The following is a 24,861-nucleotide window of genomic DNA, read 5'->3' on the forward strand; positions in this document are numbered from 1 at the left end:
GTGCAGCTTAGGTACATCCTTTGGCTTGGGTCTTTCACAAGGCTGCGATCAAGGAGTTGGCTAGGGCTACCATCATCTCAAACCTCAGCCAGGGGAGGATCTGCTTTAAGCTCGCTCAGATGGCTGCGGCAGGCCTCAGGTTCTCACTGGCTGTCGGCTGAAGACACCAGTGCCTTGCCACGTGAGCTCCTATATAGGGATCCTCACAGCACGGCAGCCCTCTCCAAGAGGGAGAGAGCAAGAGATGGAGAGAGAAGGTAGTGCTGTCTGAATGCTTTTATCCCCCCGAAATTCATGTGTTGACACCTACCCTCCAAGGTGATGGTATTACAAGGTGGGGCCTTTGGAAGGTGATTAGGTGATGAGTACAGAGCCATCATGAATGGGATAAGTGTCCTTAAGAAAGCAGCTGAGAAAGCTCCCTTGCCCCTTCCTCTCTGTGAGGATACAATCAGAAGCCAGCAGTCTACAACCCAGACAAGGGCTCTCACCAGAACCTAACCGTGCCGGCACCCTGACCTTGTACTTCCAGCCTTCAGAACTATAAGCAAATTTCTGCTGTTTGTAAGCCACACAGTTCTATGGTATGTTGTTATAGCAGCCCGACTAGGATAGTAAGCAAGACAGAAGACGCTGAGTCTTTTTGTAACCTAATCTTGGAAATGACATCCCATCACTTTTGCCATATTCTGTTTGTTAGAAGCAAGTCACCAGGTTCAGCCCACACTCGAGGAAAGGGGAGGACTAGAAGTCATCTTGGAACCTGCCTACCTCACAGGAATGCATTAAGCTCATCTCAAACTAATCCTGGTGAAGGACCAGCTTTTTTTCCCCAATTTGTTATAGGTCAGTACTTCCGTACAATTAAAAAAAAATTCATTTCTAGAAAAATTAAGTAACAAAAGTATACAAAAGCAAACCCACTGATCATGGGTTGGTTGTTACAACAATGTCGAATTACTATAAACATTTCTAAACACTCTCAATTCTATTACTCCCCTCATCTGAACCAGAAACAAACAGTTATGGACTGATCCCAGTTTTGGACTATCCCTTGAGTAGCACTGATTTAAGGATTTTAATAAACATAGATGACTTTTCAAGACTTTTACAAGGCAATGGTGGAGGTATTCTAGAAAAAAAAAACAAAAAAGAAACCCCAACCAAACAAAAAAACCCATTCTCACTCCACTCTCTCTGCCTTCCTAAAAATGGGAGCTTTTGTTACGTTGAAGGTCAAAGGTGTGTAGGACTGATTATGAGTCTCCTGTTTCATATTTGGCCTCAAGGTCCTTTCTGTGCCCCCCTTCTCACCAGTCCATAATCCACACATTTGAATTGAGCAGTCTGACAGATACTGTGATTATCAGCTCACATTTTAAAGGTGGAGGGTCAACCTCTATCGCCAACCACATTAGGAAGGAAGTTTGAAGGTCCTTCCTGTTCCTAGTCTATTAGGATCCCTCAAAACTCATCTCAAGTGTAAATGCCTCAATTCAACTGAAAAAAATATGTCTTGAGCTCCAACTGCGTGCAAGGTTCTAGGAGATACCACCTTAAAGAAGGTACCATCTCTGTTCTCACCTGGGTTACGGCACTTCCCGTATAGTCATTTATATCTCCAAAATATTTAGGCATTTGAGAACATTCTTTCCGTCCCTAATGAAATCATATCCTATCCTTCACAGTGTTAGGCAGCTCAGTGGGTCCTCAGTAAAAACTGAGGTAAATATCTGAATTCAGCAGACGTTAACCAAGCCCAGAACCTGAATCCCTGTCCAGGGACTAAATGCTGTGAACAGGGCTACTGTCCCAAATCTCACTAACCCTGCGAGTGTCTCTCTTCCAGCGTCTTCACCACCCCATAACCCCACCCCCAAGGCTTAAAGCGAAAGCGACTTTGAAGAAGTCTGCTTCAGCTCCCCTGGTTCTCACGGGGCAAACTGACATCTGGTGTGAAGTTCTCATTACAGTAGGCCCAAGACAGAGGAGAAAACCAGGTGGAGGAAGGGGCCTTTAGAAACAAGTCTTGGGTCTTCCCTGGTGGCGCGGTGGTTGGGAGTCCGCCTGCCGATGCAGGGGGCACGGGTTCGTGCCCCGGGAGGATCCCACATGCCGCGGAGCGGCTGGGCCCGTGAGCCATGGCCGCTGAGCCTGCGCGTCCAGAGCCTGTGCTCCGCAACGGGAGAGGCCACAACAGCGAGAGGCCCGCGTACCGCAAAAAAACCCAAAAAACAAAAAACAAATCTTGCTCAACTTCTTACACAACTGCCAACCCTCAGGTAGGCATCACCACCTTCTGCCTCTCTGCCCTCCCCACCCCGCCCCGGAATGAAATGGGAGTTAGTAAAACCTACAATGGCAAGGCCCAGTGCTGGGTACCACGCGGGCACAAAGGTGAGCCAAACAGGTTTTTTGCCCTCAAGAATTCATAATGGGCAAATCAGAACAATTTCACCTACAATGCAAAGTGAAAAGTGCCAAGTGTTGCAATGTTGGCATATGGAGAAATCACTGTGGGAGAACAGATGGGGGAAGAGAATCACAAATGGTGAAAATTCAGAGGATGTTATCTTTGGGTTAAGCCTTGGAGGATAGGTAGTACAAATAATGGGTAACACTCAGAGACTGCTTCCTACCTACCAGGTACTGTGGTTGGTGGTATACATACAGCTCATTTGGGGCTCACAACAGGTGTGCTGAGGGGGTGCTCTTATTAGTCCCATTTCGCAATGAGGAAACTGAGGCACAGAGAGTGACCAATTTGTCCAAGGTTCCAGGCTAGTAAGAAATGGAGGGGGCTTTGAAGTCATGCACGATAACTCTAGCGCTGGTGCTCTTAACCGTCACTTCAGGAGCAAAGGAGACCATGAGGGAAGGCATAGCCTCATGCAGGGGTAGCCCAGGACACAGGGAGGAGTCTGTGAGGCTGGAGCACAGGGTCGGGAGTTGGGGGAGGCGGGAGGGAACGGAGAGCAGTGCTGTTTGATCCTTACGGTAGCAGTGGAATCTATATGTCAAATTCTGGGCTTTACATTTAATATTTCCTCTGACTTCACCACATCCCTATTGGACAGGTACTACTATCCCCATTTTACAGATAAGAGAACTGAGGCACAGAGAAGTAACTTATTCACGGTCACACGACTGGTAGTGGCGCTGGGATGTGAACCCACTGTGCCAGCTCAGTGTTCTCGTGTGGGTGGAAGCCCTTTGCATGCTGCCCAGTGCCTCGACTCCCCCCCTCCTCGCCCCCCCCCCCCGCCCCCAGTCTACACATCTGGTCCATTCCCACCCACCTTTACCGCGGACCCCCTACTCCCACCCCGCGCACTCAGCCACAACCGCCCAGCCCACGGCCACAGGGTTGGGGGCCACTTGGCGCCCAGAACAACTTCTGCTCCCAGAAAGCTTTGCGTTCCCCCCAAATAAAGAGCCTTTGAGCCCGGGAGCCCCGCCCCACGCAGGCCTGGGGCGGCAGTGGGCGTGTCCCCGGCGGCGGCGCCCGCGGCCCGGGGCGGGGCCTGGTTGCAGCGCGCGGCTGCGGGGCAGCGGGGCGGCTAAGCTGGCCAGCTCTGCGCGTAGGTAGCTCCTCCTCCTCCGCCTCTCCCGAGCCGCAGGCACCTGGGCGGCTGCGGTGGAACTGTTTTTGTGCCCGGCTCCGGGGGCCCGCGACGGCCGCTGCACGCCCGGGTCCATTGTTTCTGTCTCTTCCGGGCAGGTGCCGGCGGCGCGCAGGGGCCGCACGTGCCCAAGCGGCGGCCGGCGCGCAGGGACCCGCGGGCGCCGGCAGGGGCGTCCCCGGGCGCGCGGCGGGGGATGAAGTACCTGAAGCCGTGGTGGTCGGACGGCGGCAGCCTCCTGCACCTCACCATCCTGCTTAGCTTGGCGGGGCTTCGCCTGGACCTGGACCTCTACCTGCTGCTGCCGCCGCGGACCCTGCTCGGAGATGAGCTTCTGCTCTCGGGCGGCCCGACGAGCCCTGCCTACGCGCTCAGCCCCTTCCCGGCCTCAGGAGGGTGGAGGCGCGCCGAGCTCCTGCACCCTAAGGGCCGGGAGCGGGACCCCGTGGCGCCGCCGGAGAGCCAGCTGCTCCGGGAGGTGCGCGCGCTGGGGGTCCCCTTCATTCCCTGCACCCGAGTGGACGCGTGGCTGGTGCACAGCGTGGCTGCCGGGGACGCCGACGGGGCCCACGCGCTGCTCGGCGCCGCCGCCGCCTCTTCGGCCGGAGGAGTGGGCGCCGGCGTGAACGGCGTTAGCCAGGCTGCGCCGGGTAGCGGCGGAAATCCCAGAGCGGCTCCGAGTAGCCCCTTGGCCGCCGGGGAGGAGGAGAAGGCTCCCGCGGAACCGACGGCTCAAGTGTCGGACGCCGGCGGACACGCGAGCGAGGTAACAGGAGAGCGGGACGCGAGCGGGGTGTTGGGGGACCTGGCCGGGAGCCCTGGAGGGTAGCGAGGGACCTGGGGGGGCACCCCTGCGTTCTTCCACCCTCCACCCCCGGGGGACTGCGGGTTTGCGGACGACTGTGCGCCTCCCTTTTTTGTGAATCCGAACGAAGCCTCTTAGTGCTGTCGCTGTGGCTCTTAGGCTTTTGGGAATGAAGTGCGTGAAATCATCCGTTAGGTTTTAGAGAACACCTTTCAGCTGTGTTTGACGGTGATCAAGGGTAGTTCGGGGGTGGGGAGGGGAGACGGTATGCTGGAAATTTTCTGGCCCACTCTCTTCGTTCGGTACCTCGTGTAAGCTGAGATGTCTTTTTCTGGAACCGAAGGAGGCCTTGGCCCCCGGGAGGATGCACGTTTCTCTTAAGAACCATGCACCGGCCCAACACGGTGGCCCCCTCTGGATTTTAACCCATTGCAGTTCGTGTTTTGATGCGTCCCTGGATTAAGCAGCTGTGGTGAGTGTCAGCTCCGAGGCTAGCACACAAACGGACCTGCTCGTACCTAACCATCCCCCACACCTAACAATCCTCCAGCCCCCGGAACTCGTGTAACCCCTTTTTAGCATAAAGAAAACAGGTACCCTGACAGTCACCTAGTGACTAACAAGTCCCCTTTGGTTTGTAGGTTCAAACCTTTCAGTGTAACTTTCTTTTAAAACAAAGTTCACTGAGATCTGTTGACTGAAGCATCTGGTGCTACCAATGGCCAGTTGGAGTCTAAAGACGCAGCACAGCAATTTCCACAAAATGGCCTTATCCACAGTTCCCTTAAAGGGGCCTTTTTCATTCACTCTTGGCCCAAACCTTAGTGTTAACAGTCGGTAGTGATCAACAAGGGTTCCTCGGACGTTGTTTTTTGTGGACTGCAATCTTATGCAAAATGGGAATTGGGGCCAGACTGGTTTGTTTGCTGCTCTTCAGAATTGCCCTGTTTGTGTAGGCAGTTGCCAGACGAGCTTCTCCACCCTCTCCTGGAGGGGTCATTGTGCCGAAGTGCTGGGTGATTCAGTGTTATGCAGATCTGATCCCTTCCTCTTCCTGGGGCCGGAACTAATGGCGAGGGGGTTGGTGAGAGTCTCGGTGGGCTCCTGTCTGTTCAGAACACCAGGAGGGAAAGATTCTTTCAGCTCACTCGTCCAGTCTCTCTCTACCCTGTGGGGTGGTCTCACCTGCATCCCCTGCCCCTGCAGGAGTGGTACGCACTGCACTGCTACCTTTCCCGATCCTGCGACATACATGGATGAAAGCCAGTGCGGGCTGCCGGCCCAGGTGGCACCCTGCCGTTATCACTGCTGAATGCCAGCCGGCCTGCAAAATGTGCGGTGAGGGAGATGAGGCTGTTCGCTCTTCAAGGACTTCCCTCCCCGGCCCAGCCTCTCCTGTGATACCTAGTTAGACCAGCAAGCCTGCCTTGGGGGAAGCTCTGAGGACCTAGGCCCAGCCAGACCTTGGATGCCCTGAGCCCAGATTTCCTGGGGGAGAGGGTGAGGTTCACGCTGGGCCATTCTTCTGGTGTTGCCTTCCCCAGCTGGCATGTGTGGACCTGCTGGACGTGGTAGCTGCTGGGATGACCTGATTTTGTTCATTCTGACGATGATCAGCTGTCGAGCATCTTACAGTTTTCGCAGCCAATTCACCTTTATTGGTAACACCTTTTACATGCCCTTATGAGGTCCACAGGCCAGGCATCCTTATATCCAATTCGTATTTAAGGAAAATAGAGGCCCACCGAGGTTGGGGGGCTTGGCTAAACCAACACAGTTAATGAGTGCCAGAAGTGGGTCTAGACCCTGAGCTTCCTGGCTCCCGGGCTGGCACATTAAGCATCTACGCTGTACTCAGGTTTTCCGTGCAAGCTTGCAGCTGGAATGGGGCAATGCGCCCCACTCCTGACCCCAGCACCACTGCTCTCCGATGCTGGATTGACTTTGAAAAGCAGATTGCACCATCCGTAATGCCAAAGTTACAGTTTGGAACCATGACTCTGGAGAACATGAGCTGAAAAAACAGCACTGGTTTTTGCAGTCAGCAAAGCTGCCTGTTGGGGCGTCACGTAATAATCTGCCCTCATTATAGGTTACTTTAATCTCCCCTAGTCTCAGTGTTTCATCTGTTGAGTCGGAAAGTAATGCTTACCCTCAAGGGTGTGCCAGTGAAGTAGGAAAAGCACGTGTGAGGTGCCAGCCCGGTGCCTGGGATGTAATCGTTGTTCTTCTTTTGTTCCCATCCTCAACCCACCCTCCTTAACCTGTCCCCACTCACATTATTCCCTTTTGTCTTGTTTGTCTATATGTCTGGCTTGGTTGTTTGTTAGTTAAGGGGGTGGGGTGTGTTGGAGCCAGACTGCCTGGTTTGGGATCCCAGCTCTACCACACGTTGCTGTGTGACCTCGGGCCATTTCTTAAGCAGTCTGTGCTTCATTCGCACCTGCACAATGGGAATAATAATGGTGCCTACCACAGGGGGTTGTTGTGAGAATTAAACAGTTCATTCCATGCAACAGGTTTAGAATTGCGCCTGTCCCATCTTAAATGCTCAATAAATGTTAACTTCGAAGAGTGAGTGCTGTGCCCCATAGGAACGTCATAGGTTTGTTTTGTTTTAAAATAGATAATTCTGGTGGCTTACATTTGAGCTGTAGGAGATTCCAGTTTTATAGTGTAACTTTCCATAATTTTTGTACATGTGCAAAAATATTTTGGAGTAGGGGATTTTCCAAGTATCAAAAGAAGTACTGCTTTGGTGTCACTTCTTAGTGGGGCTAATCATTAGCTGCAAACAGTACGGGGAATTCCCCAGGGTAGACAAGCTTCCCTTCTTAACCACAGCCATTCACTCCCAACCCGTGAAGCGCATGTTCTTCAAAGTCATGCATGGGTTCAACAAAGAAATGAACAGTTGTTGCGGAATCGTGTGTGTGAGCATATGTGAAGATGGGGTGACTGCTAAAAGCCAGTATCCGTATTTCAGAGAACTGTTGCCACTTTACAACTGAGAGGGGTTGTGGTCATCTTGATGTGGTTTCATGCCCTGGGACAGACCGGGGACCCTCTGCTGGGAGAGGGGTACAGCAGGACCTCAGATTTACTGTCCTTTGGACTTGGTGTCTTCAGGTCACAGGAAGAATCTGATACAGTCAATATTTGCTTCTAAAAGTAAAGGGAAGGGAAAGAAGGTCCTTGATGATAAAGTAAAAGTTGGTTTTTCTTTCAAAATCAAAGATAGTCCCTGATGCCCGGGCAATTGGAGATAGACGAAATATCAAACACTTGCCAGTTTTCAGCTCACAGCCATGGTACAGAGATAGTCTTATATGTAATTACATCCATTGCAGTACAAGGTTTCACAGTAGACTTTGTTTTACTTACTAAAATATGCAGTGAAGATGCACCTATGGTCGTCTTATTGGAAAGGATGGCATGGGTCACTGCATTAGTGTCCTAGGGCTGCTGCGACAAAGTACCACAAACCAGGTGGCTTAAACAACAAGAAATATATTGCCTCACGGTTCTGGGGGCAAAAAGTTGGAGATAAGGTCTCAGCAGGATTCCTTCGCTCCTAGCTTCTGGTAGTTTGCTGGCAATCTTTGGCAACCCTTGGTTTCTACTGCACCACCCCAGTCTCTGCCTTCTGCACGTGGCATTGTCCCTGTACGCATGTCTGTAGCCAGATTTCCCTCTTTATAGGACACCAGTCATATAGGATTAGGGGCCCACCCTACTCATCCTAACTAATCACGTCAGCAACGACCCAGTTTCCAAATAAGGTCACATTCTGGGGCACTGAGGGCTGTGACTTCAACATATGAATTTCAAGGGACTCAAGCCAATCTGTTATGCAGTCACCATCTCTCTTTCCTGGCACCTCTTGGGGTGTTCGGCTTGCTTATCAAGTATATACTCCAGTTGTTGAAAACGAAGTCAGCCGTCCTGGAAGCAGCTAGGCTATGCGTAGTGGCATTTGCAGAAGGACTTGGTATACGTTCATGAGGAAATCGGGGTTTTTTGCTGGCTTGATGTGCCACAACCCCCAGGAACCTTACTCCAGACTTCTTCCCAGTCAGCCCCCTTCACCCGAAGTGGTAGGTTACGGAGAGGTCATCTCTGCGGTGTATGAGTCTCCTCTTTGCTCCCCCTGCTTCTCAGCTCAACTCAGAATCTGCACCGGCGAGCAGACCCCGGCAGGCCGTTCTAGTGGTCAGTGTGCCGGGCCTGGAGTTAGACCAGCTTGGGTAGCTGTAGGTCTCAGCTCACCGCTGACTCGTTATAGGACCCAGAGCGCAGTTGTTGACCTCCCCGTGCCTTGGTTCTCATATCTGTAAAATGGGATGCAGGAGCTGTCGTGAGGGTTAAAAGAGATCACGCAGGTTCAGCAGGGTTGGTACGTGGTAAGCCCTCGATAATGTTAGCAGCTGCTGTCAATTCAGCGGGGCCTCTCTAATGCCCTTTCCCAACTTATTCCTCTGCGTTCCGTTGCCACGTGCAGGTTTCCAAAGCACGCCTTGGTCCTTACCATTTTCATCTGGGGAGCTTCCACTAGGTCCCCGTTACCTACCAATTTGATATTTTGTCATTCAAGGCTCCCCGTTTGGCCAGTGTGGCTCCCCGAGCTGAGCTCATCTCCCTCTGATCCTCCACCTGTAGCCTACTTTCCCGCTCTAACTTTCTCCCTTCCTTTTCCCCAGACAGCAGTGCTTTCCTGCCATTTACTTTGTTGCCTTTGCCCAGAATGCCTCCTTTCATTCCTCTCAAGTCTTTTACTGTTAAATTCTGACTTCTCTCCACTATCACCTCATCTACAAGCACTTCCTGTTCTTTCCTTTGAGCCCTATTGCACTTTGTGACATTTCTTCTGTGGGACTTGCATTCTCTACTTTGAACCGCAGTGTCTTGAGTGTGGAAACTGGATCTTTGCTTTTAACCTGCAAATGGCGCCCAGGGACGGGGTTGGGAGCACAGGCCAGTTCAGCCAGCGTCTGTTGAGCGCCCCTCATCCATCCTCCACGTTGGCTCTGCAGAACTTCCAAGATGCTGTGAGCTTGAATATGTCTTGGGACCTTCACGGCCAGAGTCCCAACCAGAAAGTAGGTCATATCCGAAATCCTGATGCGCCATCTGACCACTTAATGCCAATTTGAACGGATGGGGTAGTGGCAAGCAGACTTGCAGGTTGGCATCATAATTAATCAGGTGGTGAAACTCAGGATTGCCTAAAGTGATATAGCAAGTTAGTGACCTTGCCCGGAATACACAAGTCACTGTTCTTAAGCACTGAGTAAACCATGCCTCCCTCCCACCCACTACAAAACTTAAAACGTAAAAACAAGCTTCTCCTATTTGTGGCAGCCTTTCGATATGAATAATTTATCCTCAAAATCTAGTTAAGGATCTGCATTAATATTCAAATACACTTCTGGAGAGCTGGAGCAGGCTGGGCCTCAGGTACATAGCTGGGTGGATTTTGGTTGAGTTGCAGGTGGTGGTTGGCAGAGTACGGGCAGTGGCTAGAAGCAAGGCACGGCCTTTTGAGATTGGGTGGACCCGGGTTCCCATTGGCATCAGCCAGCGTTCTCTAGAGAACACAGCCAGTATGAGGTGTGTGTGTGTGTGTGTGTGTGTGTGTGTGTGTGTGTTTTTAAGACACTTATTTCAAGAAATTGGCTAGCGTGTTTGTGGAGGCTGGGCACATCCAGACTCTAGGGCAGCTGGAAACCACCAGCAGGAGGTAATGCTGCAGGCTTGAGGCAGAATTTCTTCCTCGGGGAAACCTCACTTTTGCCCTTAAAGGCTTTCTTTCAACTGATTGGATGAAATAAGGCCCACTCAGATTACAGAAGTTAATCTCTTTTACTGAAAGTCACCTGGTTGGTTGCAGCTGTTGGCCACATCTACAAAATACCTTCACAGCAACACCTAGGTTAGTGTTCGACTGACTTCTAGGTACGAAAGCCTGGGCACGCTGACACCTAAAACTCGTCGTCACCCCATCCCAGCTCCGTCTCTTCCTGGGCAACCTCCATGAGCCGTGGTATCCAAATTGTAAAAGGAGAATATTAACCTCTTTCTGGGAGAGTTTGAGGATTAAATAATGCTGTATGTTAAAGGACTAGGACCGTTCCTGGCATGTTAATAAATATTCAACTGATGATTTGCTCTCAGTGCCCCTGAGCTGGGGGTTGAATCCCCAGGAAAGTCCTGTCTTCCAGAGGACATAACGGAAGACTGCTAGGTCATGAAGGAGGCCTTGGGCGTGTTGGGGAGGCAGAAGCCTGAAGGCTCATCTGAAGGAAGAGCTTCTCAGCCTTTCTTAGAGCTGAGTTTCTCATCCCAGTGACTGTATCAATTACCGGGTTGCCTGTTACAATGTAGATTTCAGGGCCCACCCCTGACTGGCTGAATCAGAGCCTCTCAGGTGGGGCCTGGGTTGGGTTCTGCAGTTTAGAAGACCTCCAGGTGATACTTGTGCTGCCCAAGCTTGACCTCAGCCATGGTGTTCCTCCCCCAGGGCCTTTGACTACCCGGCAACGTGTGAATGGAGGGGGTGCCTGACTGAAAACTGCCTTTCTGTGAATTGAAGGCCCAGAAGAGCTCATGGACTGGGCCAGAGTTACCTGCTTCGGCAGCAGGACCTGGGCTAGTGCCCTGGTTTGCCAGCTGTTGTTTTCTTTTATTATTTTTTTTAACATCTTTATTGGAGTATAATTGCTTTACAGTGTTGTGTTAGTTTCTGCTGTACAACAAAGTGAATCAGCTATACGTATACGTATATCCCCATATACCCTCCCTCTTGCGTCTCTCTCCCACCTTCCCTATCCCACCCCTCTAGGTGGTCACAAAGCACTGAGCTGATCTCCCTGTGCCATGCAGCTGCTTCCCACTAGCTATCTATTTTACATTTGGTAGTGCATATATGTCACTACTACTCTCTCACTGCGTCCCAGCTTACCCTTCCCCATCCCCGTGTCCTCAAGTCCATTCTCTGCGTCTGTGTCTTTATTCCTGTCCTGCCCCTAGATTCTTCAGAACCTTTTTTTTTTTTTAGATTCCATATATGTGTGTTAGCATATGGTATTTGTTTTTCTCTTTCTGACTTCACTCTGTATGACAGTCTCTAGATTCATCCAGGTCTCTACAAATGACCCAATTTCATTCCTTTTTATGGCTGAGTAATATTCCACTGCATATATGTACCACATCTTCTTTATCCATTCATCTGTCAAGGGGCATTTAGGTTGCTTCCATGACCTGGCTATTGTAAATAGAGCAGCAATGAACATTGTGGTACATGACTCTTTTTGAATTATGGTGTTCTCTGGGTATATGCCCAATAGTGGGATTGCTGGGTCATATGGTAATTCTATTTTTAGTTTTTTAAGGAACCTCCATACTGTTCTCCATAGTGGCTGTATCAGTTTACATTCCCACCAACAGTGCAAGAGGGTTCCCTTTTATCCACACCCTTTCCAGCATTTGTTGTTTGTAGATTTTCTGATGATGCCCATTCTAACTGGTGTGAGGTGATACCTCATTATAGTTTTGATTTGCATTTCTCTAATAATTAGTGATGTTGAGCAGCTTTTCATGTGCTTCTTGGCCATCTGTATGTCTTCTTTGGAGGAATGTCTATTTCGGTCTTCTGCCCATTTTTGGATTGGGTTGTTTGGTTTTTTAATATTGAGCTGCATGAGCTGTTTATATATTTTGGAGATTAATCCTTTGTCCATTTATTCCTTTGCAAATATTTTCTCCCATTCTGAGGCTTTTCTTTTCGTCTTGTTAATGGTTTCCTTTGCTGTGCAAAAACTTTTAAGTTTCATGAGGTCCCATTTGTTTATTTTGTTGTTATTTCCATTTCTCTAGGAGGTGGGTCAAAAAGGATCTTGCTGTGATTTATGTCACAGAGTGTTCTGCCTATGTTTTCCTCTAAGTTTTATAGTGTCTGGCCTCACATTTAGGTCTTTAATCCATTTTGAGTTTATTTTTGTGTATGGTGTTAGGGAGTGTTCTAATTTCATTCTTTTACATGTAGCTGGCCAGTTCTCCCACCACCACTTACTGAAGAGGCTGTCTTTTCTCCATTGTATACTCTTGCCTCCTTTATCAAAGATAAGGTGACTGTATGTGCATGGGTTTATCTCTGGGCTTTCTATCCTGTTCCATTGATCTATATTTCTCTTTTTGTGCCAGTACCATACTGTCGTGATTACTGTAGCTTTATAGTATAGTCTGAAGTCAGGGAGTCTGATTCCTCCAGCTCCGTTTTTCTTTTTCAATAGTTTTGTCTGTTTGGGGTCTTTTGTGTTCCCATACAAATTGTGAAATTTTTTGTTATAGTTCTGTGAAAAATGCCATTCGTAGTTTGATATGGATTGCACTGAATTTGTAGATTGCTTTGGGTAGTATAGTCATTTTCACAATGTTGATTCTTCCAGTCCAAGAACATGGTATATCTCTCCATCTGTCTGTATCATCTTTAATTTCTTTCATCAGTTTCTTATAGTTTTCTGCATACAGGTCTTTTGTCTCCTTAGGTAGGTTTATTCCTAGGTATTTTATTCTTTTTGTTGCAGTTGGTAAATGGGAGTGTTTCCTTAATTTCTCTTTCAGATTTTTCATCATTAGTGTATAGGAATGCCAGAGATTTCTGTGCATTAATTTTGTATCCTGCTACTCTACCAAATTCATTGATTGGCTCTTTTAGTTTTCTGGTAGCTTCTTTAGGATTCTCTATGTATAGTATGTCATCTGCAAACAGTGACAGTTTTACTTCTTCTTTTCCGATTTGGATTCCTTTTACTTCTTTTTCTTCTCTGATTTCTGTGGCTAAAACTTCCAAAGCTATGTTGAATAACAGTGGTGAGAGTGGGCAACCTTGTCTTGTTCCTGATCTTAGAGGAAATGGTTTCAGTCTTTCACCACTGAGAACGATGTTGGCTGTGGGTTTGTCATATATGGCCTTTATCATGTTGAGGAAAGTTCCCTCTATGCCTACTTTCTGGAGAGTTTTTAATCATAACTGCGTGTTGAATTTTGTCAAAAGCTTCTTCTGCATCTATTGAGATTATCAGTTTTTATCCTTCAGTTTGTTAATATGGTGTATCACATTGATTGATTTGTGTATATTGAAGAATCCTTGCATTCCTGGGATAAATCCCACTTGATCATGGTGTATGATCCTTTTCATGTGCTGTTGGATTCTGTTTGCTAGTATTTTGTTGAGGATTTCTGCATCTATGTTCATCAGAGAGATTGGCCTGTAGTTTTCTTTTTTTGTGACATCTTTGTCTGGTTTTGGTATCAGGGTGATGGTGGCCTCGTAGAATGAGTTTGGGTGTGTTCCTCCCTCTGCTGTGTTTTGGAAGAGTTTTAGAAGGACAGGTGTTAGCTCTTCTCTGAATGATAGTATTCGCCTGTGAAGCCATCTGGTCCTGGGCTTTTGTTTGTTGGAAGATTTTTAATCACAGTTTCAATTTCAGTGCTTGTGATTGGTCTGTTGATATTTTCTATTTCTTCCTGGTTCAGTCTCAGAGGTTGTGCTTTCCTAAGAATTTGTCCATTTCTTCCAGGTTGTCCGTTTTATTGGCATACAGCTGTTTGTAGTAATTTCTCATGATCCTTTGTATTTCTGCAGTGTCAGTTGTTCCTTCTCCTTTTTCGTGTCTAATTCTATTGATTTGAGTCTTCTCCCTTTTTTTCTTGATGAGTCTGGCTGATGGTTTATCCGTTTTGTTTATCTTCTCAAAGAACCAGCGTTTAGTTTTATTGATCTTTGCTATTGTTTCTTTCATTTCTTTTTCATTTATTTCTGATCTGATCTTTATGATTTCTTTCCTTCAGCTAACTTTGGGGGGTTTTTTGTTCTTCTTTCTCTAATTGCTTTAGGTTTACGGTTAGGTTGTTTATTTGTGATTTTTCTTGTTTCTTGAGGTAGGATTGTATTGCTTTAAACTTCCCTCTTAGAACTGCCATTGCTGCATCCCATAGGTTTTGGGTTGTCATGTTTTCATTGTCATTTGTTTCTAGGTATGTTTTGATTTCCTTCAGTGATCTCTTGGTTATTTAGTAGCGTATTGTTTAGCCTCCATGTGTTTGTATTTTTTTTACAGTTTTTTTCCTGTAATTGATATCTAGTCTCATAGCATTGTGGTCGGAAAAGATACTTGATACGGTTTCAGTTTTCTTAAATTTACTAAGGCTTGATTTGTGACCCAAGATATGGTCTATCCTGGAGAATGTTTCATGAGCACTTGAGAAGAAAGTGTATTCTGTTGTTTTTGGATGGCATGTCTTATAAATATCAATTAAGTCCATCTTGTTTAATGTGTCATTTAAAGCTAGTGTTTGCATATTTATTTTCATTTGGGGCGATCTGTCCATTGGTGAAAGTAGGGTGTTAAAGTCCCCTACTATGATTGTGTTACTGTCGATTTCCCCTTTTATGGCTATTAGCATTTGCCTTATGTATTGAGGTGCTCCTATGTTGGGTGCATAAATATTTACAATTGTTATATCTTCTTCTTGTATTGATCCCTTGATCATTATGTAGTGTCCTTCTTTGTCTCTTGTAATAGACTTTATTTTAAAGTCTATTTTATCTGATATGAGAATTGTGACTCCAGCTTTCTTTTGAGTTCCATTTGCATGGAATATCTTTTTCCATCCCCTCACTTTCAGTCTGTATGTGTCCCTAGGTCTGAAGTGGGTCTCTTGGAGACAGCATATGTACGGGTCTTGTTTTTGTATCCATTCACCCATTCTTTGTCTTTTGGTTGGAGCATTTAATCCATTTACATTTAGGGTAGTTATCGATATGTATGTTCCTATTACATTTTCTTAATTGTTTTGGGTTTGTTATTGTAAGTGTTTTCCTTCTCTTTTGTTTCCTGCCTAGAGAAGTTCCTTAGCATTTGCTGTAAAGCTGGTTTGTTGGTGCTGAATTCTCTTAACTTTTGCTTATCTGTAAATGTTTTGATTTCTCCGTGCAATCTAAATGAGATCCTTGCTGGGTAGAGTAATCTTGGTTGTAGCTTTTTCCCTTTCATCACTTTAGATATGGTCTGCCACTCCCTTCTGGCTTGCAGAGATTCTGCTGAAAAGTCAGCTGTTAACCTTATGGGGATTCCCTTGTATGTTATTTGTTGCTTTTGCCTTGCTGATTTCAATATTTTTTCTTTGTATTTAATTTTTGATGGTTTGATTAATATGTCTCAGTGTGTTTCTCTTTGGGTTTATCCTGTATGGTATTCTCTGTGCTTCCTGGACTTGATTGACTATTTCCTCTTCCATGTTAAGGAAGTTTTCAACTATAGTCTCTTCAAATATTTTCTCAGACCCTTTCTTTTTCTCTTCTTCTTCTGGGACCCCTATAATTCGAATGTTGGTGCGTTTAGTGTTGTCCCAGAGGTCTCTGAGACTGTCCTCAATTCTTTTCATTCTTTTCTCTTTATTCTGCTCCCTGTCAGTTATTTCCACCATTTTATCTTCCAGCTCACTTATCCGTTCTTCTGCCTCAGTTATTCTGTTATTGATTCCTTCTAGAGTATTTTTAATTTCAGTAATTCTGTTGTTCATCACTGTTTGTTTGCTCTTTAGTTCTTCTAGATCCTTGTTAAATATTTCTTGTATTTTCTCCATTCTGTTTCCGAGATTTTGTTTGTTTGTTTGTTTGTTTTGCGGTATGCGGGGCCCCTCACTGTTGTGGCCTCTCCCATTGTGGAGCACAGTCTCCGGATGCACAGGCTCAGCGGCCATGGCTCACGGGCCCAGCCGCTCCGTGGCATGTGGGATCTTCCCGGACCGGGGCACGAACCCGTGTCCCCTGCATCAGCAGGTGGACTCTCAACCACTGCGCCACCAGGGAAGCCCTGTTTCTGAGATTTTGGATCATCTTTACTATCATTACTCTGAATTCTTTTTCAGGTAGGTTGTCTATTTGTCTTCATTTATTTGGTCTTATAGGGTTTTACCTTGCTGTTTCATCTGTGACAAATTTTTTTGTTATTTCTTTTTTTTTTTTTTTTGATGGTGGTGCTGTATTCCTGTCTTACTGGTTGTTTGGCCTGAGACATCCAGCACTGGAGTTTGTAGGCAGTTGGACAGAGCCTGGTCTTGGTGCTGAGATGAGGACCTCCGGGAGGCCTCACTCCGACTGATATTCCCTGGGGTGTGAGGTTCTCTGTTAGTCCAGCGGTTTGGACTCGGAGCTCCCACCACAGGAGCTCAGGCCCGACCTCTGGCCTGGGAACCAAGATCCCTCAAGCGCACAGTCCAGCAGCAGCTCCAGCCTCCTCGCTCAGTCTCTCACTGCGAGACGCCAGCTGTTGTTTTAAAGTTAAAGCCAGATCTCTTTAGTTCCTTGCTGGGGTTGGGGAACTAGCTTGCCCCCAAAACTAAATATGAATGCAGAACTAACTTGCAAATCAGTGCAGTTTAAAATTAACTCGTGCTTAAGTTCTAGAACAGGTGATGCTAAGGTAAAAATGTAAGAATAGCAGAGAACTTTCTGGGGAGGTAGAAATGTTCTACCTCACAGTTGAGGTGGGAGTTAAATGGGTGCCTGCTTTTGTCAGAATTGTACAGCTAAAGTTTATGCATTTCTGGCCGGTGTAAATCCTGCCTAAAAACTGAAAGAATAATTGAGTGATGGGGACGGGGTGGCAGTATTAGTGATATAAGAATGGCAGGTAATTGTTGCCACTGGGTGTGATGGGCACCTGGAGGGCTTACTGTATTCTGCTTTCTGTTTATTTTATGTGCTTGAAATTTTCTATTATAAAGAAAATACAAAAACATCATGCATTTTGAAAGCCAGTTGTCCTGTCCTGCCTGCTGGAGTAATCTAGCCTTAAATGAATCATAAGTGAATCTCTGTTGCTCCCCTGCCCCACCCTCTCCCGGTCCCTCAGCCTGCACCAGGGGTGACTTGCAGGAGAAGCAGCTCCTTTTAAAATCAAAGCCTGCAGGTTGGCGTTCACGCCCTTGTGTCCTAGGTGTTGAGGCTCCTGTTTAGAAACTGGTTATTTTCATACCCAGCTTCTCCTGGTGGGCAGTCACATTGCATGGCTGTTTCGACCACGTGGAGGACGCCTGCCAGTTTTCTAGCTGCCTCCCTGTCTTCTCCAGGGACCTTCAGAAGTGAGTTTAGTCTATATCACATGTTATGGTGGAAAGTTTCCAGCACATATAATAAGGGGAGAGAATGGAGATTGGATAATGGAGTCCCATCCCTGTCACCAGCTTAACAGTCTTAGCTCATCGTCACTCCCCCGGCCCTCCCCCCGTTATTTTGAAACAAGTCCCAGACATCATTTCTTGTGATTCTTATACCAGCTCTTTGCAGGCACTTAGCCAAGAGAAGAGGAAAGCCTGGTTTTGTTCCTCTCTCACTCTTCCCACAACCTTCATCAACTCCCAAAATCTTTTACAAATATTTTAGTGTATATCCCTAAAATATAAGGACTCTTCTAAACATCACCACAATGCCATTACCACATCTAAAAAAGACAACAAAAAATTGTTATCACCAAATATCCAGTCGGTATTTAACCCCAATTATCTCATGATACGTTTTTTCTCAATTGGTTTGTTGGACCCGCAATCCAAGTAAGATCAGCGCCCTTGCACTGTTGCTAGCTGTTCTGCCTGATGAGGTGCTATTCAGACAGAGAGGAACTTGCTTTATTTGGGCGGCATGAGCTCTTCCCACCTCTGCTGTTCTCAACTGTGTGAAGCAAGTGGGAGCCAGCATGGGTGGTTGTGCAGTCGGCATCCCCGCCGAAGGCACGCTTCACCCCAGTGGCTCAAATGAAGAGTCTTCAGTGAATGACTCCTCACAGGAGCGGACCGGGATGTTGGGACACCCGGTGACTACCGGAGCCCGGCATACGGGGAGGAATGCCCGGGCTTCTCCCCCCTCTCCCCAGCCCCCTCCAGTGTCCTGCTGCAGCCTCCCATTGGTGAAACTTGCTGGGAGCCCCGGAGTTCGCAGGGGTCAGCTTCTGGGGTACACGCGGGGACCTGGAGGGGCAAACAAGAATCAGTACAGTGTCCAAGCACTGGCTATCAAGTAAAAACACCTGCAGCCAAACCCTGGTCCTGTCACTTACTAGCTCTGTGACGTAAAGCAAGTTGCTTAACCTCTCTGTACCTCAGTTTCCTCCTTTGTAAGAGGACATAACAGCAGTACCTACCTTACAGGGATGCCAAGCAACTTAAGTGAGATCATGTATGTGTTGCCTGGCCCACAGTGAGTGCTCAGTAAGTGTGAGCTCTAATTATTATAAACTGCTGCTAGATACCACCCGGGCCAAACAGGTCACACTCTCTCTTTACCTGGCTCCTTGCTTCTCTCTAGACCTGATGACTCCAGCTTGCCTCCAGCCTAGAGATGGGCCTGAGAATTCTTTGGCCTTCACCCCTGTCCCTCTGATGTCATCCTTCTCATAGGCCCCGCACTGTTGTTTGTCTTTGAAGGTTCATCCAGCCCTGAAGGTCACAGCAGGTCTCAGTCCTTCCTACCCCAGATGACTAAATGAAAGGCCCAGCTAAGCCAGCTGGGACTGTTCACAAAGAGTGTTTTCAGGGTCAAATTCTCCATCATACTATTCAGGTCCCAATACAGTAGAGTAAGTACAGACTCAGAAATCATGTTGTCAGTTATCAGGAGCTTCAGAGACTTAGCAAAGACAGCAGAAAAGCCCAGCTTTGCTTCTTTCTTCACCTTCCCACTACCTTCATTGTCTCAGAAACCCTTCATGCCAGGCTCAGCTCTGCTCCCTGTGTTGGTGGCAAAGGTGAGTTCACAGCTGCAGGACAGGTGTCAGAAGTTTCCAGCCCTGGTTACCAGGGGGGAAGGGTGGGGGGAGGCATAGTTAGGGAGTTTGGGATTGACATGTGCACCCTGCTATATTTTAAATAGATGACCAACGAGGACCTACTGTATAGCACAGGGAGCTCTGCTTAATATTCTGTAGTAACCTAAGTGGGAAAAGAATTTGAAAAAGAATAGATACATGTATATGTATAACTGAATCACTCTGCTGTACACCTGAAATGAACACAACATTGTTAATCAACTATAATATATTGGGTTGGCCAAAAAGTTCGTTTGGTTAATGAATATGTTCGATAAAGTTCTTGGTGAAAATGAAGTGTGTGTTATTTTTACCTAAAACCAAATGAACTTTTTGGCCAACCCAATAAAATAAAAAAATTTTAAAGCTGTTTACAGCCCAGTAGGAAAGAAGAGACCCAAATAATTGTAATTTTACGTAGAGTAGAAGAAATGTCTTAGGAGAAACCCTAGAAGCCATGGGATTTTAGAGACAGAAGAACCCAGTTTTAGCTAAGGGGCCCAAACTGAGAAGGTTCTGTATCCATGCAGAGGATGGGGTGGGTCAGCTTCCAACAGCCAGGGCTGTGGTGGGCAGGGCCTGCCTTACCAGCAGCTGCCAGTTCAGTACAAGTCCCTGGGTGTTTAGTTGTGATGAAGCACCCCAGCTCACAAGTTTATGATGGCTTCCTGTGGTGAGCGTGGAAACTTTCTTCTCTCCTTTTTTTTTTAATTGAGTCCCAGCCCCATGAGAGTAAAAATCACCTACCTACACACAAATAAAAAGTAACCTAATAATGGGTTTAGCTAACCCATTCTTTAAGGGCATGGGCCATAAATCTCCAGTATTTACAACAGTGCTAATAAAACACATGCACCGTCTATTTCAGCTCCATGTCACTGAGTTGAGGAAGACAGGAAAAGAAGAGAGCAAAGAGGTCGTAATTACTGGCTACTAAGGGCTGGACTCACTTTCTCTTGGGGTTTTGATTGAGTTGTCACCAGTTAGTCATTAATTGCAACTCTTCAGAATCAAAAAGCAGTAGAAAGGAGTAGTGATTAATGTCTATACAGCATCTTAAAATGTATAAAATGCTTTTTCTCAACGAATTCCTTAAAATGTGAATTAGAAATATTACCCTTTCACATCACAGACAAGGAAACTGAGGGTCAGAATGGCCCAAGGTCACATAGCTGGGCCTCTTTTACTCAGCCTGTTTTGGACCTGAGCCTTCCTAGCCGCAAGGCTTTCGTGGGGCCTTGCAGACTGTGCAAATTATACTATAAGTGCAATAGGCCGTTTTCACTTTCTAAAGAGAAATATTATAATGTTGGACCCTTCACCCCTCCCTGCCTTGAGATCCTGGTGTCTGCACCCCTCTCCCCTCTGCAGATTACTGACTGTCACAAATTGGGTTCTCTGGGAAGGGGACTCTGAGCCCAAGTTTAGTGGGCAGGATGTTTCTAAGGGAATACCTTTGGGATTTACAGCTGTGGAAGGAAGTATAAGAAAGCACATTGGACAGAGGCAGAAGTGAAGCTGCGGAGCAGGCTGACAAAGCCAGGAGCTCTGGGGCTAAAGTGGCATATCACAGTTATCCCGTGATGGGCCGAGGTGGCCAGGCCTTTGGGCCCTCCCCGCTCAGTCCTTGGATGTGGGTGCCTTGGGAAGTGTGTGGCCCTAGGTGAGGTGGCCCTGGGTAGGTGAGGCATTCCGTAAAGGCCCAGCTGAGGGCCGTCTGGGTTGCACAGCACCATGTGCGTTACGCTGACCTGGGGAAATTCTCGTCCGTCACTTCTTACTACACCTGTTTCTGTTGGCTTTATAGTAGGCTCTCAGTAAATGATTGTTGAATGAATAAGTGAAGGACTAGCTAAAAAAAATACTCACTGAATAACTAAGGCTGTGCAAGTTAAAGTATCTGTCTTCCCCAGGGCTTTGGCATTCAGTCAGTGCTTTTTATTCTTCCACCAAGATTCTTGACAGTCACGCGGTCTTCTTCCCCTGTGCCCTTGTAGGTAGGGTGGCCATTGGGACAGTCTTGGCTTATGCCTGTTGTCCAGCTTAATTGTTAATAGCACCCTCTTACCTTCTCAGAAATGGGCTGGTTTGGGTGATATATCATATAGCCACTTATTCACGGACGCTTGGAGTGTCAGAAAGGGCCCTCTTCTGAAACCAGGCTTTCAGCACTGGGGTGACTCACCCCAGCTCTCACGCTGCCTCTTCTGCCCCTTGCTGTGTGGCTGCAGAGGAAGCTCAGATTCCTGCTCTGACTGTGACTTTCCTTCCTTGGCCCTTTTGCTCCTCATGCCTCCATCCTTAGGCGTACTCAGGCATTCTCTCCCCTGCTGTCTTCATAGTCACCACTTGTTTCATATGTGCATCGATCGGAGACTGAATGGGAGAAGGTGAGTAAAAATTTTAAGCTACTACTGATCAAGACTAAGACCCGGATAGGAAAATGGAAAAGACCACAAATAGTTCACAGAAAAGGAAATAAAAATGCTTTCAAACTTGTGAAAGATGTTCAACCTCATTCATAATAAGAGAAATAGAAATTAAAACTACAGCGAGATGCCAGTTTTCATCTATCACACTGGCACTTTTGTTGGTAGGATTATTGTAAGTTACCACAAACATTCCATCAAATGAAAAATACAAGTTATCTGTTGACCTAGCATACATTCTAGGAATTTATTCTACTTGCACATGAGTGCAAAGTAGTATGTGTGAGGATATTTTAGTATCTTTTTTTTTTAAAGAAATGACTGGAAACATCTAAATATCCATCATTAAGAAACTAATCAAATACGTTATGGTAACAGGAATGTATTCATTTCTCTCCTCTGTACACAGCTCTTTCTCTTTTTTTAGATCTCAGCTAAAATATCACCTCCCCTGAGAGGCTTTCCCTAACCAGTCTTTTAAAGGAGGGCCCCCTCTTCTCTCTTTCACTTGCCATAACTTGCAAATTTTCTTAGTTCACTTGTATTTTGAGCTCCCTCTCCCTTTAGAATGTAAGCTCTGAAGGGGCAGTCTAGAATTCTTTTTTCACTATTGTATCCCCAGCATCTATCAATAGCATAGTATTGGGTTGGCCAAAAAATTTATTTGGATTTTTCCATAACATCTTACGAAAAACCCGAACAAACTTTTTGGCCAACCCAATATTTGGCACTTAATATGTATTGATTGAATGAACGACTTTAAAAAAGACTGTTGAATCTCAAATAAAACTGCATGTTATCCTTATTGGTGAAACATTAAAATAAAAATAAAGAATGTCAGGTGTGGTAATGTGATTTAGTGTGTATCTGGTCCTCATCTCCCCCCCAGTCCGCATTTGGCAGAGCTATCAAAGACCTTGGAATTTCCTAAGCATTAAGAGCAATGGGAGCAACTTTTTTTTTTACAATATTTGGTCTTTCAGTCCTCAGTTCCTGAAATAGCTCCAGAGCCATAAAAGTGAAAGGAGTGTCTTCCTATTCATAACATGCCCCTTCTAACCACACCTGACTTATGTTAATGAGGTGACTTTTGGAGAGCCCCCTAAGGATGGGGGCTGGTTGCCAGGGGAACCAACCAAGTGATGAGAGGGTTGGAATTTTAAACCCCACCTCCCAGACCTCTGGGGAAGCAACTGAAGACTGAGTTAAGTCACTAATGGCCAATGATTTGATCAACCATGCCTGTGTAATGAAGCCTCCATAAAAAACCGGAAGGGTGGGGTTTGGAGATCTTTCAGGTTGGGGAACACGTGGAGGTGCTGGAAGAGTGGTGCAAGGCATGGAGGCTCTGTGCCCCTTCCCACAATCCTTGCTCTTAGGCATCTGTTTGTTCCTGAGTTTTGTCCTTTTGTAATAAGATGGTAATCTAGTAAGTAAACTGTTTTCCTGAGATCTGTGGGCCACTCTAGCAAATTAAACTGGAGGAGGAGGGATTGTGGGGACCTTTTATTTATAGGCACTTGGTGGGAGGCACAGGTGACAACCTGGACTTGGAATTGACCTCTGAAGGGGGAGGTGGCGTCTTTGAGACCGAGCCCTTAAGCTGTGGGATCTGATATTATCCCCAATTAGATGGTGTCAGAACTGAGTTAAATTATAGGACACCCAGCTGATGTCACAGAATTGCTAGGTGTATGGAAGACCCACACATCCGGTGTCAGAAGTGAAGTAGTGAAGTAGTAGACTATTGAGAATAGAGGGGCGAAGAGTGTTCTCTTTTACGTCAGGTATCACCATTGTTGTTGAAGAGTATTCTGGAAGCATGATCAAAGCAACTAGACAAGAAAATGAAATAAATTTAAATGTTGGGAAGGAAGAGGTGAAAATAATTAGTAAAGCAGTTGTTATGACTATATATACTTTGGGGGAAAAATAAAGATGAACAGAAATTATAATGGAAGAATAGTTTTCCTGAGTCTACCTTTTGCTGTTGCCCTGGCCAAAGTGATTTTGCTATGTAGGGATTTTTGGGATAGCTTTAATCAGATATAATTTCAAACTTCAAAGTTGCAAGAATAGTATATATCCCTTACTTAGATTTACCTATTGTTTACATTTTGCCCCGTTTACCTATTTATAATTACATCTCTATACACATATAATTATTTCATTCTGAAACATTTAAGGATGAATTGAAGCTATTGTGTATAGTATTTCCTACAAAATGATTTTTTCTATAACCAATTAATCAAAATCAGGAAAATTTAATATAAGCTTAAGACTATAATCTGTTGTCCATATTCAGATTTTATCTATTGCCCCAGTAACGTCCTGTGTAAACTACTTTTTCTCCTGGGTCTGCATCTAACCCAGGATCACACATTGCGTTTAGTTCTCAAATCTCGTAAGTCATCTTTAATTTGGAAAAGGTATTTCAGTTCTTTACCTTTAAGTTTTGGAAGAGCATCAATCAGTTATTTTGTAAAGTGGCTCCCAATTTTGATTTATCTGATGTTTCCTCATTACATTGAGATGATGAATACTACAGACGTGGTATTGTATCCTTCATATCGTATCAGGAGGCATCTTGGTTTATCGCCATATTGTGATGATAGATTTGACCACTTGGTTTAGATGGTGTTTGCCAGGTTTCTCCTAAAGTGTTATTATCTTTTTCTTTGTGTTTAAAAAGTAATCTGTGGAGTGACGCTTTGAGACTGTTTATCTTATTTTCATCAAATTTTTATTCCCTAATTTTAGCGTTCATTTATGATTTTTTTTTTTAATTTATTTTTTGGCTGCGTTGGGCCTTTGTTGCTGCGCGCCAGCTTTTCTCTCTAGCTGTAGTGAGCGGGGGCTGCTACTGTTCATTGTGGTGCGTGGGCTTCTTATTCTGCAGTGGCTTCTCTTGGTGTGGAGCATGGGCTCTAGGCATGTTGGCTTCAGCAGTTGCGGTGCATGGGGACACTAGTTGCGGTGTGCAGGCTTTAGGGTGTGCGGGCTTCAGTAGTTATGGCTCACGGGCTCTAGAGCGCAGGCTCAGTAGTTGTGGCGCACAGTCTTAGTTGTTCCGTGGCATGTGGGATCTTCCTAGACCAGGGCTCGAACCCGTGTCCCCTGCATTGGCAGGCGGATTC

At 46.2% G+C, this 24,861-nt stretch overlaps 1 protein-coding gene across 1 annotated transcript in view; it reads left to right on the top strand.

Moving 5' to 3' along the window:
- Nucleotides 1–3,343: 3,343 nt before the first annotated feature.
- Nucleotides 3,344–24,861, top strand: part of NFE2L3 (NFE2 like bZIP transcription factor 3) — a 35,478-nt gene continuing 13,960 nt past the window's right edge. The window contains exon 1 of the mRNA XM_079932241.1: nt 3,344–4,389. Coding sequence (XP_079788367.1) covers nt 3,820–4,389 — 570 coding nt within the window. The 5' untranslated portion in view covers nt 3,344–3,819. The remainder of the gene's footprint in view (nt 4,390–24,861) is intronic.

Source organism: Stenella coeruleoalba (assembly GCF_951394435.1).
Source record: "Stenella coeruleoalba genome assembly, chromosome: 9".
NCBI lineage: Eukaryota > Metazoa > Chordata > Mammalia > Artiodactyla > Delphinidae > Stenella > Stenella coeruleoalba.